This window comes from Protopterus annectens, chromosome 13.part0 (assembly GCF_019279795.1).
Source record: "Protopterus annectens isolate FY-2018-M chromosome 13.part0, PAN1.0, whole genome shotgun sequence".
NCBI classification, from domain to species: domain Eukaryota; kingdom Metazoa; phylum Chordata; order Ceratodontiformes; family Protopteridae; genus Protopterus; species Protopterus annectens.
In genome coordinates, this window is record NC_056747.1 from 1,365,617,130 (window position 1) to 1,365,641,240 (window position 24,111).

The 24,111-nt window shown below is 45.7% G+C and overlaps 1 protein-coding gene across 1 annotated transcript in view; it reads left to right on the plus strand.

The window, feature by feature from the left end:
* The window catches only part of IGF2BP1 (insulin like growth factor 2 mRNA binding protein 1), a gene marked incomplete in the record, with an annotated part of 2,071,998 nt that overhangs the window by 487,898 nt on the left and 1,559,989 nt on the right, over positions 1 to 24,111 (plus strand). Inside the window, 1 exon segment of the mRNA XM_044055393.1 lies at positions 17,811 to 17,859. Within this exon segment, the coding sequence (XP_043911328.1) occupies positions 17,811 to 17,859 (49 nt within the window).

Consider the following 24,111-nt stretch of genomic DNA (forward strand, 5'->3'; position numbering starts at 1 on the left):
TTCAGAGTTGAAGTTTTTGTCTTGGAAGACTGCCTTTTTGTTGGCCATTACGTCTGCTAGAAGGGTATCTGAATTACAGTTGAACCCTTCCTGATATTTCATAAGGATAGGGTCTCACTACGTACTAATCCTACTTTTATGCCTAAAGTTGTTTCTAATATGGCCTTAAACCAATCTATTCATCTGCCTACATTTTATGCTGATCCCCAAAATAAGGGGGAGAAAATTTTGCATTCTTTGGACATTCACAGGCAGTTACGTTACTATTTGAGCAGAACTAAAGGGTTCAGGCAGTCCCAACAGTTATTCATTTCTTTTGCCTTGGGATCTCAAGGAAAACCTGTTTCAAAACAAACTATTTCTAAGTGGATTGGGCATTGCATTGCTTTCTGTTATTCTCATCATGGTAAGGAGGTTCCGGCTGGAATCAGACCTCATTCCACTAGGGCTACTGCCACTTCTACTGCTTTTTAAGGGAGTAGCTACTAAAGATATTTTGGAGGCAGCTACCTGGAGTTCAGTGCACACTTTTTCTAAACATTACCATCTTCCTCTTTATTCTAAATCTAGGGCTGGGTTTGCCACTGCAGTTTTACAGGGCATGTTAGCAGCTCCTAATGCTATCTGATTTTACCAACCTCCCTTTACCTTTGCTTTGGGATTCTACCCACAGGTTATGACTGCAGCAATGTGAGATGAAGAACATAGTACAGTTTTGTACCTACCATAAATGTAGATGTTCGAAGATCCACATTGCTGCAGTCTAATTTACCCTCCCTCCTTCCCCTCTGTAGTTTGGGGTGGCTGTGTGGTTTGTGGTGTATCTATTGTTGCTATTTTGGTGATTGGGTATTTTCTATTTTTGGCTATGGCCTTTCTTTTTAAGGCCTTCTGACATCTGGGGCAAGAAAGACTGAGGATATGGCGTCTGTCATGCGCTTTAGTACCACGGCGTACTGACGTCAGATCTGAGCTACCATGACCGACGCCAGCCTAACACTTTGGTATTCGGGCCGACCGAGGACAGCGGACTACCCACAGGTTATGACTGCAGCAATGTGGATCTTCGAACATCTACATTTATGGTAGGTACAAAACTGTACTTTCCTTGCACTGTTCCTTTCAGCTGCATTCTGCAGGGCAGATATCCTCTTATAATTAAGAGGACTCCCTCTCACTGGATTCCCTCACTGAGGAAGCTTCCTTTAGAGAGACTGTGCAGAACATGATGAACACTTTGCGTGGCAATCCTCTTTTATCTGATGTTCAGAATAGGTATTGCACCCTGTTTGGAGATGGGTTCCCCTTCCCTTTCTCCAGTTACTCCTATGCTTGAGGCTTTCCAGGACCCCTTTCAATCTACCTCTTATGCACCGGATTCTCAGCCCCTCAGAGACCAGACAAGTGTGCTGATTGCCACTGGGTTCTTATTAGATATTTAAGGTAGACCCTTCTGCAGTATACATAAGCTTCTGCCCAGTGCTAATACCCTACCCACTGACAGATTGGAAGGACTGTAGGTAGATGGGGAAAGTAGGTTTTACCTGTGCTCCCCCTGCCTGTAGGGCTTTTAATTACTAGACTCCAATGACAAAGTATTTGATTTCTGTTCATTTAAGGAAAGTAGTTGTATTGGATCCTCCTCCAGCAAAATGTAAGCATCAGGATGCAGAGATTACTTTTTCAGACCACTCATTGCCAGACACAGCATTAAGTGCAGTTACGATGCTGTGGACTGGATGCTGCTATTAGGGCAGCTGCCATGGGATCAGTTATCCACAGATATGCATGGCTTCACAGTCAGAATTTTTTATTTGAAATCCTCAGGGATAGACTAAGTTCACCATTGGACAAAGACTTACTGTATGGCTCTCAGGTGGCCAGTCTCTTTAAAACTCTTCAAAAGCAAAGTAAGACCATGAAAGACTGCAGACAGATGCTACTATCCTCACTTCCAAGGTACTGTAGGAATTGCACATCTAAGTCTACCTCTTTGTCTGATGATCCCTTCTAATCAGCTAAACCAAGGAAACCCCCTAGAAAAAGGCACTCTGAAAAACCCCAAAGGGAGTTTCCAGCTGGGAGGCCACTCTTTGAAGGCAAAAGCCTGTGACTACCTCTGCAGCAACCCTCCCCCTCTTTCTCAAAGGCTGCTGATCTCCCTGACCAGGTGGGAAGCTACTGTCACCGACAAGTGGGTCCTCTCCACCAGGAATAGCTATGCTATGTCTTGGGGGGGGGGGGGGGGGCTTGCCTCTCGAGGCATGCTACAACCTCCTTAAAACCAAATATCTCTTCTAGCCGATATTTATCATGACCCCCTTAAATTACTGTACCATTGACCAAATCCCAAAGGACTTCATGGGGGGGGGGGGGAGGTTTTACTCCAGGTATTTTCCAGTTCCAAGAAAATAAGGGCAGTGGAGACTCATTCTAGATCTGTGTTGTCCTGAACACTTACCTGAAGATACCACTTTTTTTAAATGCGCTCTCTTCAGACTAGTCTGTCTTAGTGTCATTAGATCTGAAAGATGCCTACCTACATATCATTTGATGTCCTTGCAGGAGATTCTTGGGATTTTTCTCTGGCTCCTCACATTTTCAGTTTACTCCTCTGTATTTTGTTTTCTCCACAGCCCAAAGAATGTTCACAAAAGTACATGGCTCATGTAGTATTCTGTCACACTGAAGGAATTCGAATTTTCCCCGATGTGGACAACCTTCTGATCCAGGCTCTCCCCAGAAATTCCTCCTCTTCATTTCACCTTTCATCTTCTTGACAGGTCTGAGTTTTACCATAAACTACAAAGAAAAAAAAACACATGGTTCCTACACAGGGCCTGATGTTTCTGTGATGTAAACTGGGGACATAGAAAATGCATGCCTTACTTCCCAGGAGAAAGTTCAGTTACTTGCAAAGCCTCTCTTCTGCAACCCACTGCTCTGCAAGGGAGATACGAAAGACTTAAGATTCATGGCAGTGACAATCCCTATACTCTACCAGGCTAGACTTCACTTGGGAGAGAATCTCATGGTCCTGAATCTGTGTGGTCCCAACATTGCCACCCCTTGGACACCGTGATTCCCTACCTTCATTGTCTCTAGGAACTACTTGGGTGGAGGGGACAGGTCATCCTCAACCTGGGATTCTCTCCCCCAATGACCTCCTTTAATAGGTTTATACATGCCTCAGATGAGGCATGAGGGTTGTGGACAGGAGCACACCAAGTACAGGGGAAATGACAACCCCAGTTCATGAAGGAACAGAATCTGTAAGAATTGAGGGCTCTTCTGAGAGCTTTTCAGATTTTTCACCCGCCTTTGTGTAAACCCTAAACTCTGTGTACATTGACAACTCACCAGTCATGTGGTACATAATTAGGAAAGCAGGATGTCTTAAAACTATGCAGGTTAGCACAGAATGTCATGTAACTTTGCAACACAAATGGACATCACTCAGCCACATAAATCCCTTCTCAGTACAGTGTGCTAGCAGACTGCTTAAGCCTCTCTATGGATGATCCTCACAAGTGGACTTTGAAACGAGGTCTGTTATAACATCACCCTTCAAGTGTGGCACTGCTGACATGGACCGCTTTGCTGTACCAAACAACGATTAGCTGTCCCATTTCTGCACAAGGGACCCCCTTATCACAGCCTTGGAGGACTGATCCCTTTTTTTTCCCCAGTAGGCAAGGAGGTTTCTTCACTACCTTTTCTTCCAAAAATACTTTTCGAGATACAAAAGGAAATGCCCAAACCCCTTTTATTGGCTTCATTTTGGTGGAAGCAACGATCACTTGGCAAAGGGAAATTACAGGAGAATTCTTCTACAGCCAGACTCAATAACTCTGCAGAAAGAATTGTTGCTCCGTCCGAATCTTCTATCTGTCAGCATGACCCTGAAGATAGGATTTTAATTTCTCTGACATCTCTGAAGAGATTGTACAAGTCCTACAAGAGGCTAGGAGATCCACTACTAGAAAATCGTACACTCCTTAGTGGAAGTTTTTCCTACTGCTGTTGCAGACATGGTCTGGATTCACTCTTGGTACAGATCCCTGTGGTACTGCAACACCACTGCAAGCTTCTTTGATCAGACTTTGCCTACTGTTCCATAAAAGCTCACTTGTCTGCTAAATGCCTGCCCTCCCTGTTGGCCCTTCACTTGAGGATAGGCTGGAGGTCATGCTTTTCCTCTCTAGTTCAGGATTTTAACCCACCAAGGAAACCCATCCCTCCCCCTTGGGATCTTAATTTTGTGTTTGAAAAGCTTACATTGCCTCCCTTTGGATCTCTTCTCTCAAATTCTGTTCTAGGAAAACCATCCTCCTCTTGGCAGTCACCTCTGACAGGAGGGGTTTCTAAGCTATAACCTCATGGTTGTTCACAAAGACAGGGTGATTCTCTGAGGTAATCCATCCTTCATGCCTAAGGTAGTGTATGAGCTCTATCTCTCAGGCTATTAATCTTCCCACTCTTTTCCTAATGCCCAGAAAAAGGAGGAAATGGTCTCGCATTCTCTAGACATTCAGAGGTAACTCAGATTTTACCTGGACAAAACTGTCCACAAAAGACTGACTAGCTGTTTAGCCGTCCCAGGTTATTGGCCATAAAAGATGGTCTCTTTCTGCTTCTCACACTGGTGCCTTCCTGCCCTAAAGCAAATTCCACTTTGGCAGTTGCTTTTTCAGGGACATTCCACAGAGGAATAGACTTCAGGTCTATCTTGGATGTGGCCACTTGGTCCTCTGTACACATCTTTACCAAACACCACAAAATTTATGCTTTCCTCCAGGTCCAGGGGAGCCTTAGCTAGGTTAGTCCTGTCCAGACTGCTGAACAACTCTTGTACTCAATAGCCAACCACCTGTTCTTCCTCATCAAAAACCGGGAGTCCCCCGTATGTCAGGAATACTGCAACAATGATTTCAGTTGGGACATAGTGCAGTTGTGAAGAACGCACCATAACAGTAGATGTCCTACTGATCACTGTTGCAGTACTCACTATTCACCATCTGTCCCCTCTTCTGCCTCATTGCAGTCTTCATTTGCCGCTGAATTTTTTTCTGTTCTATGGGTACGAGAGTTTTCTTGCCAATTAGAGCTACACCCCTCTTAACGGACCAGTTTCCTTTCTCAGTCTTAGTGTCGCTATCTTCAAGGGTCTGAGGATCTATTCTCATGTGTCTGTCTATGCCCAAGTGCATATGAGGTGAGCTTGTGCATCAAATGTGCAACTTCAGGAAGGTAGAACTTTGGTACCCTGGCCGGACAATTCAGGGGTGATGACCCATATGTCAGGAATATTGCAAAAGTGATAGGTAGGATATCTAATGTTATGGTAAGATGTTCTTCGTGTTTCACTGTTGCAGTCCTCGCATTTGGGTTATCTGCGTACAGTAGCCCACAGTCGGCCTGTTTAACAAAGTCTTGGGTCCTGTCTGTTGCTGTCTCTTCTGTGAAGTCAGGTAGTCAGGGGTATAAAACATGCAGCCGACGCCATTACATCAGTCTTTCTTGCCGTGCGGTGCCTTAAGCAGAAGCAGTTCACAAGTGCCAGTTGGCTGACTCCTGAAATTTTCATTTTAAAGCTTCAGAACCGAAGTCTTCAACTAAAAGCTAAATACCCCGTTGGGGAAACTTTTTCTTGCTCTAATCCGATGTCAGTAAAAGTAAATAATTGCATTTCTTGTGGAAAGCAAATACCTCATAAAGATTTTCATTCATACTGTATTCCTTGCCTAGGCCCTGACCATGACGTACCTCGCTGTTGGTTTTGTGCCTTTATTTAAACCACGAACTATCAGTCTGTATAATTTCGCTTCTAAATATTTTGGTGCTCTGTTCAGTTATCTAGATAAGTCTTCGGTAAGCCATCTGACTACTGACGTTCCAAAATAAATGCAAAGATAGAGACCGCATAGGTCCAAAGCTGCTGACTACGCTTATAAGCCAGTCGCCAGTTCACTGGTACTCTGTGTGGAGCATTTTCAGTCCCCGATACCCGCTACTTCAGATTTGCAGGCCTCTACGGAGACCCATTCGCAGTCCGGTATGCTGTGAGATGCCTTAACTGTGGAACCTGCGGATGTCTCTACCTTGGATGGGTCTGAAGCCACTGTGCAGGCACCGGCTTCCGAGGGTGTATTCAGGCCTACTGACTAGCATATTAAACAGATGCCATCTTCTTCTTCAAGGCCTAAAACACAAACCATGCCTAGAAAACTAACGGCCAGACCGCATGTTCAGGCCTCTATGCCTAAAAAAATAAATGAGAATCACTGAAGACCTTATTACTTTAATCAGGGGAAGCCAACCTTCCCCCCTCTGAGACCTAGGACGGAGCTTGCTTATGCTGCCTCTGACCAAGATACTGAAATTTCTGTTTCCTCTGATGACCGGGATTTAACCTTATCTACCTATGAGGATTGTGATGCTGAGGACTCAATTCCCTCTGCTGCCCCCCCCCAAGGATTTCTCTTTTTGTGAAACGTTCCATACTCTTACGGAGCATTTTCATTTGGAAAGTCAGGATTTCTCTAATTCTAAAGAGGCTTGGGGATTTCATACCCCTGCCCCAGCACAGGCCTTTAGCTATCCCTCCTGTACTACACATTGTTGTTGCCTTTACCTCCTGCTCCCCGAAAACCTGATAAATATTACACGGTCTCTGACTCTCACTTTCCTTTTCTCAAAACTCCTACTGCGGATCCTGAGACCATTTCACAGGGACCCAAAGGCATTAAAGCTGCTACTGCCAAAGATCCTACCCCCTCTGATAGAGACTCCAGGGCGCTGGATAGATGGGGTAAGAAGGTATACACTTATGCAACTTTCATATGTTAGTGTCAGCATATTATTGGATTGCTTAAACAGAAAATGATTATTCCTGATTGTGCTGAAAATAAGCATTTACAGGATTTAATACATTCTGCTGAACAAGTTGGAAAACATACTTTGCAGTGTGGTTTTGATTCACTTGAGGCATCCTGCAGGGCTGCTGACACTGGGTCTGTGCTTAGAAGGCATGCTTGGCTTAAGCGCAATCCTTGCCAGATCATGTTAAAGCTAAATTGCTGGATGCTCACTTAAATCAGGACTGCCTGTTTGGCAGTTAGGTAGAAGAAGTTCTTAAAGATGGAGGAAAAAGCTAAAGCTATGCAAACTGTTAGATTTCTTACAAGTGCAACCTCCAAGATTTAGTAGGCATTGGCCATCTAAGAATTGGCCCTTTCTTGCCTCTTCCAGGCCTTCTCAGTCCAAACCCAGATCCAGCAGAACACCCAGGCTTCAGTCCCAGGGTACGCACAGGACTAAATAGTGGGGGGCCCCCACTTCCAAATCTGGGAGTAGTAAAACTCCCCCCTATGGTAAACTCTCAATGATTTAACCTTAAAACTTCCAAGCACTTCTAAACTGACTGCCCCTTTGGGGGAAAGATTTCTCTACATGCAAAAAACTGGAAACTCATTACCCAGGACAAATAGGTTTTAAATAGTGTCCCAAGGATACAGAGTTCATTTCCACAAATTACCAACCCCAAACGGTTGGCCAGATGTACCCCCAAATCAGTGGGCAGAGGCTCAAAAGCAAGTACACTCTCAAGCGTAAAGGCTATTCAAACTGTACCAGAAGAGGAAAAGGGACAAGGTTTCTACTCAAGACTTTTACTGGTACCCAGAAAAGACCATTCATGGCGTCCTATCCCGGACCTGTTTACTCTAAACACCTTTTTGGAGATTCCAAAATTCAAAATGCTGACTCTTCACCAGTTGCTTCCTATGCTAGGCAAAGATGCCTGGTTGGCAACACTCTAAAGGAAGCATACCTGCACATCCCAGTTGAGTAATCTTGCAAGAAGATGCCTATGCTTCAAAGCAGGCAACACACACTATCAGATGTTCTTCGTGTTTCCCTGTTGCAGTCATTACATTTGGGTAATCTGCTGGCAGGTTACCCTCAGTCAGCCTGAATAACAAAGTCTTGGGCCCTGCATCGGTTGCGGTCTCCTCTTCCATGGCATCAGGTCGTCAGGGGTATAAAACATGTAGCAGACACCATTTTATTCAGTCTTTCTTGCCGTGCGGTGCCCGAAGCAGTTCGCAAGTGCCAGTCGGCCGACTCCTGAAATTTTCGCATTAGAGTTTCAGAACCGAAGTCTTCAAACTAAAGCTAAGTACCCCAATGGGGAAACTTTTTCTTGCTCCTTACCGATGTCTGTAAAAGTTGATAATTGCATTACTTGTGGGAAGCAAATACCTCCTAATGATTTCATTTGTACTGTATTCCTTGCATAGGCCCAGATCATAATGTGCCGTGCTGTCGGTTTTGTGCTAGATTTAACCAACGCACTATTAAGCGTCTGTATAATTTTGCTTCTAAATATTTTGGATCAAGATTTAATTATCCTGAAATGTCTGTTAGCAATCAGACTACCGGAGTTCACAAAACACGCTAAGAAAGAGACCGTCTAGGTCCAAAACAGACTACACTTATAAGCCATTCGCCAGTTCTCAGTGAGGCGCTTTCGCAGCCCCTGATACTTGCTACTTTTGAGTTGCAGGCCTCTACAGAGACCCATTCAGAGTCCGGTATGCTGCAATATTCTCAGAGTATTGAACCCGCGGATGTCTCCCTTGGATGGGTCTGGAGCTGCTGAGCAGGCACCGACTTCTGAGGATGTTTTCAGGCCTCAACATTTTCACATTAAACAGACGCCAGCCTCAAAAACCAGATCAAAAACATCTGTCTAAAAAACCGATGTATGAGCCACATGATCAGGCCCCTATGCCTAAAAAACAGATCAAAATGGCTGAGGACTTAATTACCTTGATCAGGGGTTCCCAATCCCCCCCTGCTAAGAGGCCTAGGCAAGGCACTGATCATGAATCTTCAGATCAGGTTTCCATTTCTTCTGATTCCTCTTCTGATCAGGAATTTTCTGTTACACCCTATGAGGATTCTGATGCAGAAGAATCCATTCCGTCTGCATCTCCTCCTGAGGATTACTCTTTTGGAGAAATCTTGCATACTTTAAGGGAACATTTTCACTGGGAGAGTCTGGACTTCTCTGAATCAAAAAAAGAGGCTTGGGGATTTCCTTCTTCCTCAGCATAGGCCTTTGGCAATACCTCCTGTATTGGACATTGTTGATGTGTTTTCGGAATCAAGCATGGCTCCTGATTCCCTTCCTTCCGGCTCCTAGTAAGCCAGACAGATATTACAGGGTTCCTGACTCCCACAAATATCTATTCAAAACTCCTGCTGCTGATCCTGAGACTATTTCACAGGGTCCCAAGGGTGTAAAGGCCTCTACAGCCAAAAATCCTACCCCATCTGATAGAGATTCCAGTGCGCTGGATAGATGGGGGAAGAAGGTTTATACGTCTGCAACCTTGGCAATTAGGGCCCTAAACTGCCAGTTTCATGTGCTTAAATATCAACAGCATATTATGGGTTTACTGAAACAGAAAATGATTTCTGATTGTGTGGAAAATAAAGAATTACAAGAATTATTGCATTCAGCAGAACAGGTTGGAAAGCATACTTTGCAATGTGGTTTTGATTCCTTGGAGGCCTCTTGCAGGGCCGCAGTTACTAGGTCTGTAATTAGAAGGCATGCCTGGCTCAAGGAGCAAAATCTGCCTGATCATGTTAAAACTAAATTGTTGGATGCCCCCTTGCAGCATGATAATGTGGTAATAAGGCAAAAGAGGTTTTAAAGAAAAAGGAAGACTAAGCTAAATCTATGCAAACTGTAAAAGATTTCTTGCAAGTACAGCCACCCAGGTTCAGTAGGCACGGGCCTACTAAAAATTGGTCCTTTCCTGTGTCCAACAGAGCAACTCAAGGCAAATCCAGGCGCTCAAAAGGCTCCAGATACCAATCACAGGGTTCTTACAGGTCAAAGCAATGGGGTGCCTACACCTCCAAATCTGGAGGAAACCAAGCACAACCCTACAGTAAGCAGTCTCGATGACTTTCCTCTACCTTCACCAAGCACTTATCTTATGGCAGTCCCCTTGGGGGAAAACTAGCACTTCATGCTCAAAACTGGCGATTAATTACCCAGGACAAGTGGTTATTAAACATAGTATCCCAGGGGTACAGATTTCATTTCCATACTTTGCCCATTGATTTTGTGGCAGATCTAGCCAACCGTTTGGAATTGGCAGAGGCTCAGAAACAAGTCATGTACCTCATGGATATGGGGGCTATTCATCCAGTACCAGAACAGGAAAAAGGACAAGGTTTTTATTAAAGACTTTTCCTGGTACCCAGAAAAGGCAATGCCTGGCGTCAAATACTGGATTTATCGATTTTTAACACATTCCTGGACATTCCAAAATTCAAAATGCTGACTTTACAGCAGCTACTGCCTATGCTAGGCAGAAAAGCTTGATTAGTGACTCTAGACTTAAAGGAGGCATACCTGCATATCCCAATAAGGGAATTATGCAGAAGATACCTCTGCTTCAAGGCAGGATTTTTGCATTACCAATTCTCTGCACTGCCCTTTGGCTTATCTGCTCCGCCCAGGATGTTTACCAAGTGCCTGGCACCAGTAATTGCATTTTGCAGACAAAGAAGCATACAAATTTATCCTTATCTGGACGACAGCCTCATTCAAGCAGAGGACAAGGACACTCTTCTTCAGCATCTGGCATTTGTAAAAAGGCTTCTAACATGCCTAGGGTACACAAACGAAAAGAAATCCCAACTGGTACCCTCTCGAATAATTACATTCCTGGGTGCAAGCTTGAATACAACTGCCCAGATGGCTTACCTTACGCCAGACAAAGGCAACTGACAACATACTTCAAACTGGTGAATCTGGGAATCTTGAGGCAATGTTACAACTGCCTCATGTACAGACAACTCTCTCCTCCCAACAAATTCCAACACATGAGAGATGCAACCATATAGCCAAACTGGAGGCTAAGCTCTCTCAACTCGGTACTGGCGTAACCGGTCAGGAGGAGAAGGAAATCGCACTCACTACAATTCCAGTCTCACATAAACCTACCACGACAGCAAACCAAACACATAAACGCACAAAAACATACTCGGAGGCTCTAAATAAAAATCTGCCTAAGCAGCAGAGACCTCCAAAGCAGACGCCCAAGCAACCGCTACCCCAAAACGAAACACGTGCAACACATAGCTCACAAAGGCAGTGTGCCGATCAGTCACAGCCCTTAAGGCTAAACAACACACCTGATACACATGTAATAGGCAACTCTATCGTCAGGCACACTGACATCCCGCTCACCAGGCTGAACAAGGTCATGGTGAGCTGCCTGTCGGGCACTAGGATTCACCACATAACACACTCATTCAGGTCACTCCAAGGCAAGTACAAATATGACTCATTGTCCATGCTGGTGTGAATGACCTGAGACGTACCTCCCTGGACTACATGAAAAGAGACCTAGAGGAGCTCTGAGCATGTAGCCCAGGCCGGTATGACCCTGACCTTGAGTAGCATCTTACCCTCACCAAGAATGATGCCACACAATGAAGACAAGATGATCAATTTCAACAATTGGCTTAAGTATTGGTGTCATTCAAAGGGGATCCAATGCCTGTCAGCCTGGGATGACATGCTCGACAAGCCACGATGCTTCGCTAGGGACGGCTTGCACCTGTCACCCCCTGGGCTTTCGGATATTGACAAAGGCTCTTGCTACCCCCATAGTGCCTTTTTTAGGCAAGGCTCAAAAGACAAACCCACCTCCATAGGTATCACAAGGGATAAGAAACTGAGTAATACTACTCAATGCCAGAAGTCTAAACCTCAAGATGCACGCACTCTAAACTCTTCTTAGCATGGAGAACATAGATATCTGTGCAGTAACAGAAACCTGGTTCAAGGCTCCCGAGAGCACCCCAGCACTACCAGGTTATACCTCATACTATGCCTTTCGGCCCCAAAACTTGGACTGAACCACAAAAGGAGGGGGAGTATCAATATTCTAGAAAGATACCCACACCTCCAGGTTAGTGGCACAGCATGAAGCATCAGAGACTATCCATGTGCAACTAACAGTGGGTAAAACTGCCTTCCAGTTTATAGCCTGCTAGAGACCACCCTCCCAAACCCAGGAACCCCACTCGGCCTTCCTGAGAACACTGGAAAATATGAAGGTTTCTCCAAACACCATTATATTGGGCGACTTCAACTACCCAAACATAGACTGGGAGCATTACTCTAGCTCCAACACCCTAGCCCAAAGGTTCCTAGAATTTATAAACTCAAATGCTATGGAACAACTTGTTACCACTCCCACAAGAGGGGAAAACATACTGGACCTGATCATCACCATCATGGGGACTCTCTGCTCCAGACCAGAAGTGTATCCCTCACTGGTAAGATCAGACCATAAACTAATCTCACTGGATATTCACATCCTGACCCCACCCCCTGCCCAGAAAACCACAGTGAAGAACTTCTCTAAAGCAAATTTCACACTTCTCAAAACCGAGGTGGAATCCTTCAAAGCCCTCGGGCCTGTGGAAAATACGGCCCAGACCGCAGAATCCTTTATAAACGCATTCTATGAACACCTTCAGGAATGCATGGATCATGCAATCCCGAATAAAACCAAGACCCAATCCTCCAAAGGCAGATGTCCTGTCTGGTGGACCCCAGCCATAAACAAACTATATAAGGTACTACATGATAAATGATTTTGAGTGCCCGTAGTTTTTTGCTAATACTGATCAGAGATGCCTTCCCTTTTTGGGATGTTGCTCTAAGGCCAGCTTTGAGAGAAAAATTGCACAGGACACTAAGGATAATCACAAGGCTTTCTTTACTTATGTTAGGAACCTGGGTGGGAATTCCCAGATATGCTAAGATTTAGTCCAAATTGACAAAAAATACACCGAACCCACAGACATTGCCAACATCCTAGCTGACAGGTTCAGCGCAAACTTCTCCCACCCTCCCCACCAAAAGGGCAAATATCTATCCCAGCAGAGTGCTGCCCCCCTGACATCTCAGATGCTCAGGTAAGAGCCGCCCTCTCCAAAGCAAAAAACACAGCATCAATGGGACCAGACGGTGTCCCGGGCTGCGTCCTACATGAACTCCAAGAAGAGCTAAACCCAAATATAAAACTACTGTTCAATCTCAGCCTTACTACAGGATATGTACCCAAAGAGTGGCGTACAGCAACAGTGGTCCCTCAACGGATCCTGGAAACTATCGCCCGATAAGCCTGACTAGCTTGGTCTGCAAAGCTATGGAAAGGATCATCATGGACCTCATAAATAAAGATATTGGGGACCTACAGACACTGGATCCTACCCAGTTTGGCTTTAAGGGCAGATCCTGCCTCTCAAACCTGGTCGATTCCTTTGAAACAGTCACCAAGGCCATTGACGAGGGGAAGGTGGTCCACACAGCCTACCTGGACCTCGCAAAATCCTTCGATACAGTACTCCACTCTGGCATTATAGATAAGCTCACCAGCTTAAATATAAATCCCTATGTCACTAGATGGGTTGCAAACTGGCTCAAGGACAGAACCCACATGGTTAGAATTGCTGGAGCCATGTCAGACTCCAAACCAGTTACAAGTGGCGTCCCGCAAGGCTCAGTCCTGGGACCTCTCGTTCGGTATATATTTCTCGGAGGTACAGGCAAACACGGAAGGACTGTGGCTGACCAAGTTCGCAGATGACTGCAAATTGGGTGCCATAATACTCTCCAGCCGACACAAGCATCCTCCAAAAGGGCCTCATAGAAACAGACAACTGGTGCTAGAGCCATGGCCTCAAGCTAAACGCCAAAAAGTATAGTCATCCCTTTTGGCAAAAACAAAGTGCCCACAAATAACCACATAGGTGGTAATCCATTAAGTACAGAAGAAGTAATTAGGGACTTGGGGAACCAAGTTGATAGCAATCTCTCATTTGACAACCACATGGCCAAAGTGGTTAGAAAAACATTTTATATAGCCCACCTAATCATGAAGGGATTCACAACTAGATCAGGGGAGGTCATCGTGCCTCTTAACTCCTCCCTCATCAGGCCCGTAATTGAGTACAATGCCCCTTTTGGGATGTACCTTACCAGACACCTGCAGCAACTGGAAAAGACCCCAAAAGTACCTCACCAAGAGGATCAAAGGGCTCAAACAGATGCCATATGCTGCCCGGTTAAAGAAACTCCAGCTCTACTCAGTGGCATACCGCCTGCTCAGAGGCGATCTGTGCCTGACATGTAAAGCCATGTCCAACCCGGAATTAATGGACATGCTGCACCTCAGAAAATCCAAATCCCCTCGAGCTACGCACTCGAGAGACTTGAACCTCAGCACTGAAATAAATAGGACATGCTGGAGGGACAGATTCATAACCCAGAGGCTCCCTTCACTCTGGAATAAAATCCCAGTCCCGGTTAGGCAGAGTCCCTCATTGACTCTCTTCAAGAGGAATCTTCAGTGGGTGGGAGATCGTAGGTTTACCCTGGGTATCACTTCTGTGTCACTGTTAGACAGAGGCGCAGTAAACTAACCTCGAAAAAGGGCATAGCAAAATTAATTTAAAATAGGTGGCGAAAGCCAGACACACTCTGGCTAGGCTTATAAATGCCCTAGGGCAGATAGCCTAGTATGAACCTATGAACAAATGGTAACAAAAACCCAGTTATCTTCAAGACAAATTCTGCAGGCTTTGGGGTTCATGGCATCCTGCATTCTACTAATTCCATATGCGAGACTGCATATGAGGAAACTACAATGGTACCTAAAAAGTATATGGAGTCAATATTCAGTCAAACAATGATTCCTCTCATTCCCTGCCTACAACAGGAGTTTCTTTGGTGGGCAGAGACATGTCACCAAAACAAGGGACCATCATTCACTCTACCCCCTGCCACCCAAACCCTAACTGCAGACGCATCAGACTATACTTTAGGGGGGGCTACCTGGCGGGGAGATGCATTCAGGGCAAATGGAGCCCAAAACAAATGCATCTGCATATCAACCAGAAAGAGATGCTAGCTGTTCAGAATGCTCTGACAGCCTTCAAGGACTTACTTCATCCAGGACAACTACTGATAGGCGGACAACACCACGGTTATGTGGTATATAAGCGGGGGGGGGGGTACCCATTCTTACACCCTCTGCAGACAAGCCAAGGCATTGTCGAACACAGCCTTGAGCTACCAAATGCATCTACAAGCTCAATTCCTGCCAGGAAAACTAAATACACTGGCAGACGGACTAAGCAGACACCTCATAGACCCACACCATTGGAAGCTGGAACCAAATATTTTCAACATGTTGACAAACAAATGGGGAGCCCAGATACAAACTTTTTGACCCCGACCCCCCCAGAACTACCAATTAGACAAATTTTGCTCAAGGACTCCCCACAAACAAGCTTGGAAAGTGAATGCTGTGTCCTTCAGCTGGAAAAATCTGTCAGTTTATGCCTTTCCTCCTCTGCCTCTCCTCTCCAAAGTACTACTAAAGGTCAAACAGGACAAACTAAGGACGATACTGATTGCACTAGACTGGCCACGCCAACACTGCTACCCCCTCTTGCACAGCGTCATTGTTGGCCCCATGGCACCTCCCTCAGACGCCTAAGACTGTTGTCTCAGCAGGAGAACCAGATTCTGCATCCTCAGCTGCAAACCCTGAACCTAGCTGCCTGGCTAATTACCTAATCTCTCCTTTACCCTCCCTCAGTAAACCAGTGATGGATATCATTTTAGAGGCAAGGAGGCCTAGTACTAGAAAATCTTATGCTGCAAAATGGAAATTATTCTGCGCTTGGAACCAATTTCAAGGAATGAACGCAGCAGTGCCCAATTTACCTCAGATTCTACAATACTTGACTGAGATGCTTAATGAGGGCTGGTCTCTTTCTTCCATCAAAATTCATGCCTCAGCTATTTCAGCTCATTATAGCACACAGCCAACCCCTCTTCTCACCCACTGCTCAAGCAGTTCCTCAGAGGGGCCAAAAATTTAAGGCCACCCAGGAGAGCTCCAACTCCAGCCTGGCATCTTAACTTTGTCTTGGAGAAAGTCACTCTTCCTCCTTTCGAGCCAGCTGCTACTGCAGATTTAAAATTTCTTTCTTGGAAAACGTCTTTTCTTTTGGCAATCACTTCTGCAAGAAGGGTATCTGAATTACAGGCCCTTATGGCAGTGGAACCTTTCATCATCTTTCATGCGGACAGGGTGTCCCTCAGAACCAATCCCTCCTTCATGCCCAAGGTGGTAACCAGTGTGGCTCTTAATCAGTCCATTCATTTGCCTAACTTTCCTAACCCACAGAACAAAGTGGAATGGATATTGCAGTCTTGATGTGCACAGACAGCTTAGATTCTACTTGGACAGGACTAAACCTCAAAGGAAATCTGAACTGCTGTTAGCAATTGCTGCAGGGACAGAGGGGAAAAGCTATTTCAAAACAAACCATTTCAAAATGGATAGGCCACTGCATTAATTTCTCCTATAAGCACCATGGAAAACCTATCCCACAAGGCATCAGACCACATTCAATCAGGGCTGCATCTACCTCTACAGCCTTTCTCAGGGGCGTCCCTACTAGGGGCATCCTAGAAGCTGCTACCTGGAGTTCTATACATACTTTCACCAAGCATTATCATTTGCCAATTTTCTCTAAATCCAGGGCTGGTTTTGCCACTGCAGTCTTGCAGGGCTTTAAAGCTGGACCTAATTCTGTTTAAATTCCTCCTGCCAACATTAGCTTTGGGAATCCACCCAAATATGACTGCAACAGTGAAACATGAAGAACATAGTACAGTTATGTACACTTAACATAAACGTAGATGTTAAGTGTATTCACTATTGCAGTCCTGGTTACCCTCCGTTCAGCCCCCTTTTCTTCCTTTGGCTATACCTCTACTGTCACTTACTATGCTCTAAAAGCTTTTTGGTCTATTTGCTTTACTGTTGGAAGTTTATCCTTGTATTTATAGATTGAATTACTTCCCATTAGGGGGGCACCTGACATCTGGGGCAAGAAAAACTGATGTAATGGCGTCGTCTGCATGTTTTATACCCCTGACGACCTGACGTCATGGAAGAAGGGACAGCAGCTGTTGCAGGACCCAAGACTTTGTTAATCAGGTCGAGTGAGGGTTACTGCAAGCAGATAACCCAAATGGAATGACTGCAACAGTGAATACACTCTTAACATCTACATTTATGGTAAGTGTACACAATTGTACTTTTCTTATTCACACAAATGACCAGCAGATCCTCTGGCTGCTGTAGTGTTTTTAGTTGTAGCTTGCCCTCTGATGGCCATGTTAAAGATTGCAGCTGTGCCTCTTGGACATTTGAGGGATTATTTCCAGAGGCTTGAGTTCCATTTCAAAGCAAGTCCAACATGTGAATTTCTGCTGCAGTTAAACTTAACATTTATACATTTATTGCTACAGTGAGTGTTTTACATAATTTAGTCTATGCATTTGTAGCCGAGAATTTAATGACGTGATTTATTTTTACCAGCTTTTGTAAATTTACATCCTGAAGTATTTCATAACCGCTTGAGGTGTGTGCGCATCTGATAATGTTTATTAGTGTTAGTGTTGTAATTTTCCTGCAAAAGGCTTTTCCCTTTTTCATTGTATTTATCACAGGGAAGTAGATTGCCTGACACTCCGGTGTCACCTGGTTTTCCCTGATGTAGATGCTATAGTAGTTGCTTTACTTTACAAGTGAGATTTCCCCACTCTGTACTTAAGTTTAATTTAAAGTTGCTTGAATAAAATTAATTCCTGTTTTTTTTTTTTTTTTTTTTTTTAATTTGTGCAGAAGTTGCAAGCTTCAAATTCGGAACATTCCACCCCATCTACAGTGGGAGGTAAGTTTATAATTTTCAAACTATATCTGATGTCCTAATGTCCTATACGAGTTAGAGAATATTATGAGTTTTTTTTACTGTAGATTGTAACTGACCAGCTGGCTGAAATGTCTGGTGCTTGAAAGGTAATTGTGATTTTAGGGTGAGTGCAGTGAACCCTTCCCTGCATAAGAACTTCTCAGTGGAAGATGAGCCAGTAATTAAGGATGCAAGAGGAAGAGCAGCAGAGCTAACTTCTGAGAAGGTTTAAAAATTGTTTCTGCTCAAAGCTCTGAGGGAGTGTTTTCTATGCTGCAGTTCCCTGCATAGACGTACAGCTTCATCTTCAGTGAAGCGCTTGGCACTCTGTATAAGTGAAGTTAAACAAGGAAAGATTTCTGTATATTGGAGGTATAATGTAATGGAAGTGCACGCCAGTGTTCAGGCAAAACAAATGTGAACGTTGACCTGGTTCTGCAAATGAAAACTGTTTAAGGCTGTAAAACAAAAACGTGACTACAAATTTATAGTCACGTGCTAGTTTTAAATGTAGTCCTTGTTGCCAGAGTACATTTCAGAGTAATGTTCAAACATGCCACTAGCTAACAAGTTTCCATTAGTCATGCTCTTGTCTGTAGACAAGACATCAGACCAGAACAGTACATTTGGGATTCATGAAATTCAGTGAACACTCACGGACCTTTTTCAAATGAAATCTAGAAGTGCTGAGTGTAAATTGCAGTACCAGATCTGTGATCAATCTACAAAACATCTGAAAACTAACTACTAAGTCTTTGGCATCTTTCTTTAACACCGCTGCTTTGTAAACAAAACAAAAACAGTGAAATAACATGGCTTTGGTCAGTAGCAGACTACTGAACTGAGAAAGGAACACACAGACCAGAAACCAGGTCTCTTGACAGTTTGAGTGCAGCATTGGGCTGTGGTGGTAAAGACCCACCAGAAGAATTGTTTGGCTGTTCTATCAGTGCTATGGCAGGCACACCAACAAACAAAAAACGTAAGCTGTAGGAGTAATTCAGCTACTGGGTGCATAAACAGTTCATAGGCAGAATATCACATTGGAGTAAATTTGCTGTGTTTGTTTACCAGTTGTACATAGATTAAGTGGACTGGTTTAATGACACTTCAGCCACGACCTGAATGCAGTCACCTTTGACCCTGTATTTCTGTGATTCAAATTTGAAGAGATTTTGCCATGGTTGCCTGAGACAGACACCCAGGATGTTCATAGTGTTATACTGCTGCAGTCATTGCACTTGGGTTATCCTGCCGTCAGGCGTTTCCTCAGTTGGCCTGAGTTCCAAAGTCTTGGTCCGGCTTCAGTTGCTGTCGCTTCTTCCCTGATGTCAGTGCGACAGGGGTATACAAGATGCAGCCGACACCATTTTCTTTAGTCTTTCTTGCCGCGTGGTGCCCGAAGCAGAAGCAGTTCGCAAGTGCCGGTTGGCCAACTCCTGAGATTTTCATTCCGAATCCAGAACCGAAGTCTTCTACAAAGCTAAGTACCCTGTTGGGGAAACTTTTTCTTGCCTCAGACCGATGTCAGTAAAAGTTAACTGTATTTCTTGTGGGAAGCAAATACCTCATAAGGACTAGGTTGTCAATCTCGCCTTCATTCTTGCTGGATGGGTTCGGAGCCGAACCTTGGCTCCGACTCTGCCTATTACTAAAGCTCGACAGCTATTTTTACCGGCTCAAGGCTATCCTATATCCCATAATGCTAGGTGTAATATACCCAGATCTCGTTAGCTGCTTCAGCTACGAGGTTGCGTCTTTTTGTCGTCTCAGGTTGTATTAATATTTTTCTTGGTTTTTAGTCCACTTTTTGGGGTTAAAATATTAGCGATAGTGTTTTTTTTTTTTTTTTTTATATAGTTACTACTCTTGGATCCCTGTTTCGGATTCTCTTAGGTAGTTTTTGATTATTTGTTTTCCCCTCACCTAATAGTTATGCCTTTGGCCAATCCCCTTCCATACTTATTTGTGTGTGTTTGTGCCTTGTTAGGTTGTATTAAAAAGTGTGGGGTTTTGTTATACATTTTTTCCTAGTCTGTTACAACTTTTTTGTGTGTGTGACTGATTGTGACTAGACAGTCATCCCTTTTTCAGGATGTGTAAAGACACTAACGTCTCTGGCTTCAACAAGTGTGACTCGTGCTGTCAGAAGATGTCTCTGACAGACTGTTAAACTTCTTGTGTATATTGCTTGGGCCCTCTGCACCTGCAGGACTCTTGTTCTGTCTGCCACGCGTTTAGTCCAAGAGTCCTGCAGGAATGCAGGAATAAACTTATTTTGAGAGGCTTGTTAAAGCCTGAAGGTTTCCCGGCTAAGCCTTCGGGTAAACCTAAGCCCGCCAAACCGTCTGCTCCATGTTCGGAGCAGTCACCGAGTGGTGCTACTACTACCGCTGCATCGGTTCCGGCCGGAACCGATGATTCTTGGCCTCAGTCGGCTCAGACTGTGCTGTCGGAGCAGTCTTGAAGCAAGAAGCGTTCCAGGTCTCCTTCCCTGTAATCAGTCCACTCTGCTCCATAGTCTCCCTTGTTATCGGAGCAGAGTCACAAGTCCCATTCCTCTGTCTTCCAGGCTGTCTGGCCATGACCTCATAGGGTGGTTAGCAGACTAAGTCGCTGGCACTGGCCCAAATGTTGCATAGCCCTCCTCATCAGGCAGTGGCTTGAACTTCTCCCTCTTTGATTCCTCCTCCGACTCTTCCTGTGAGTTCGGAGCCGGAGATAGTAGGGGTCTGGACCATCTGAGCCGATACCACCCCTTTCGGCTCCCTTGTCTGCTCCGATCTCTTCCTTGGTTCCATCCTTAGAGGGATCCGGGTGCCCGGGACTCTCTCGTCTGCTACGAGGGGGCGAGTGGCATCGGACCCTTATCCAACCCCGTTCTCCCTCTCAGACTTTCGGCGCAGGTGAGTTCGGCCCCGACATCGGCCTCTGAGCCGTCCCTCTCGGTGCTGTGAGGAGTCCTTGTCTATTCGGAGCAGGGACCCCCTTCCCTGCCTGATAGGGGCGCCTTTGAGGTCATGAGAAGTGTGCTGGCCCCTGTGCCTGCTCCATAGTCGGCTCCTTCGGCTCCTCCCTCTATGGTGCCTGCTTCAGTCTCTACCCGCTCTCTCGATCCTGAGCGTGGAGAACAGACGCTACAGGTAGCCCCATTGGGTGTATCCTCTTCTTCTGAGGTCTCCCTTGACCCCCCCCTCGAAAGAGAAAATGCAAGAGGAAGCATATAGACTCCCCTGAGTCAGTCACATTGGACACTGACTTGGATGACTCTGAAGGGTCCCCAAAGTCCCCCTCTGAGGAGGTCTCATTTTCTGACATCCTGGAGATTCTTAAGCAGAGGGGAAACTGGTCTGCCCTTAACCCTTCTGAGGACGAGTCTGTGTACCTGGATGCGTTCGGTTCTCGCCCTTCCACTTCCTGGGTGTCTCCGCCTTTCGACCCACACATGGATGTCGTGGCTCTAAAGGCATTGACTGCTCCGGATACTATGGAACCAACTCCCCGGAGGCCTACAAAACTTACTACAGCCCCTTCTGACAAGCAGTTTCTAACTAAGGGTGTCCCTGTTGATGCCATGGTGGTGGCGGCGGCCACTAAAAAGGAGTTGGCTGACTTTTCAGTACCTGTCCATCCTCCTAATAAGGAATCTAGGACTATGGACAGGTATGGCAAGCGGATGTTTTCCTCCGCGACCTTTGCTATGCATTTGCTGAATTATTTGTGCCATTTCTCCAGTCTCCAGAGAGACCTTCTCAAGGAACTGGGTGATACCTTACAGGACCCATCAGCTGGAGGTTCTCAGAAAAATATAAACTTCCAGCTGGGGACCCTAAACTCAAAGTCCTCCATGAGGCTCATTTCCTATGCAGCTGAGGGAGCGAGTAGGGCTGCAGGCATGGGCGTTGCTCTAAGGAGACACGCCTGGATGCGGCTTTGCAACTTTGCTGACCCCTTCAAGGCATCCTTCACTAACACCCCCTTTGATGGTTCTGCCTTGTTTGGACCAAGTGAAGGATACATTGACCAGGTGCGAGCAGGAAGGCAAGACTCTCTCTGCCATAGGAGTGTGTTTTTCTACCCCTTCTAGACCATACCTTAAGGGTCAGAAAGGTGGGAAAATGTGGTTCCACACACTTCAGGGAGTACTGCCTGACACACGTGGTGAGCTTCCCTGTAGAGGCAGAGGAGGGAACAATAATAGACGCCACCCGAGGGGCGGGTCCGCAGAATCATGGTAGCAGAGAATCCTTCTCTGACAAACCCTTCCAGCACCCCTGAGGAGCTACCCAACTGTCAACCTTCGGAGGCAGTCGGGGGAAGACTGTCACTGTACCCAGAAGCCTGGCATTCCCTCACGCAAGACATTTGGGTACGGTCGATCATATCTGAGGGTTACAAAATTTCTTTTATTCATACCCCACAACCGCCAAAAGGGCCCCTTCCAGATGTTCCACCCGGTCTGAGGGATCAAGCAGCACTAGAAATTTCAAAGCTGCTACAAAAAAGAGCCATCCAGCTAGTCCCAGCAGACCAGCAAGGATCCGGAGTCTACTCCAAGTTCTTTTTGGTACCAAAAAAGACAGGGAACTAGAGACCTATTTTCGATCTCAGCAGGCTGAACAAGTCTGTTTAAAGAACGAAATTTCAGATGGTCACGCTTGAGTCCATTCTACCCTTCCTGGGTCAGGACAATTGGATGTGCTCTATAGACCTTCAGGATGTGTACTATCATATCAAAATGAACAGGCGCTCCAGGAGGTTTCTCCGCTTCCGGCTGGGAGCCAGTCACTACCAATTCAGAGCCCTGCTTTTTGGCCTCACCACAGCCCCCAGGGTGTTTACCAAATGCATGGCAGTGGTTGCGGTTCACCTGAGACTAAAAGGATTCCAGGTGTTTCCATACTTGGACGACTGGCTCCTTACTGCCACCACCAAGCATCAGCTACTTCATTCCAGAGATTATACCCTCCAAATTTGCAACGAGCTAGGTATCTCTATAAACTCCGAAAAGTCTGCCTTGTCACCTTGTCAGTCTTATTACCTTCATAGGTGCCGTTTTAAACACTGTGGAACTGTCAGCAAAACTGCCTGTACAAAGGATTTCAGACATCCGAGGTCATGTTCAAATCCTACTACAAGAGAGCAGAGTCCAGGCCAGATTTGTACTAAAAACCCTAGGTCTCATGGCAGCAGCTATCGCATTACTCCCCCTAGCTCGCTTTCACATGCGGATCCTGCAATGGATGCTGTTTTCCCAGTGGTCCTTTCAACAGCTTCCAATGTCACACAGAATTCTAATCACTCAGTCATGCAAAAGACACCTTTCGTGGTGGAAGGTCTCCCCTCAGGTTCTTCAGGGCAGACCCTTTGTCCTTCTTCCTTCTGTGGTTACTGTGACAACAGATGCCTCCCTGATCGGGTGGGGTGGGGGGCATTTTCAGGGCAGGACAATCCAGGGCACATGGCAGCCTTTCGAAAGCCACCTGCACATGAATGTCTTGGAAATGAGAGCGGTGCTTTCAGCGTTGCAGGCCCTTCAAGACTCTACCCACCGGGACTATTGCAATTCAGACAGACAATGTCTGTAGTGTGGTACATCAACAAGCAGGGCGGAACCAGATCCTACCCGCTATGTCGAGAAGCACTCAGACAGTGGCAGTGGGTGATCTCTTCTCAATGGTTTCTGGTAGGAACGCATATCCCTGGAAGTCCAACGTCATAGCGGACAGGCTGAGCAGAGCCTTTCACATGCCCCACGAGTGGTCTCTGTCAGCTAGTAGCGGAAAAAATCTTCAGGAGGTGGGGTTAGCCTTGCTGCGATCTATTTGCAACCCCTCAAAACAGCAAGTGTCCAGACTTATTCACCCTCTTCCCTCTCCCAGGTCTTCCCCCCAGAAATGCTTTAGTCCACGATTGGCCCCGGGGTCTTCTGTATGCCTTTCCTCCCTTTCCCTTAATTACTCAGCTAATCCAAAAAACAACTGTTTTGAGATCCAGAATGAACCATGTTGCCCCTTACTGGCCTCGACAAATTTGGTTCCCGTTCCTGCAATGTCATCTACTAGATCAACCCTGGCATCTGGACGCAGCACCAGATCTTCTGACACATCTGTCGGGCGGGCTGCATCAATCTCTCCAATCTCACAGCTTGGTTGCTCCACTTCCAACCCTAGCCAGGCTTCCCTCAATCTGTCATTCAGTTCGTGACATCATTCTCGTTTCTCACAAATTTTT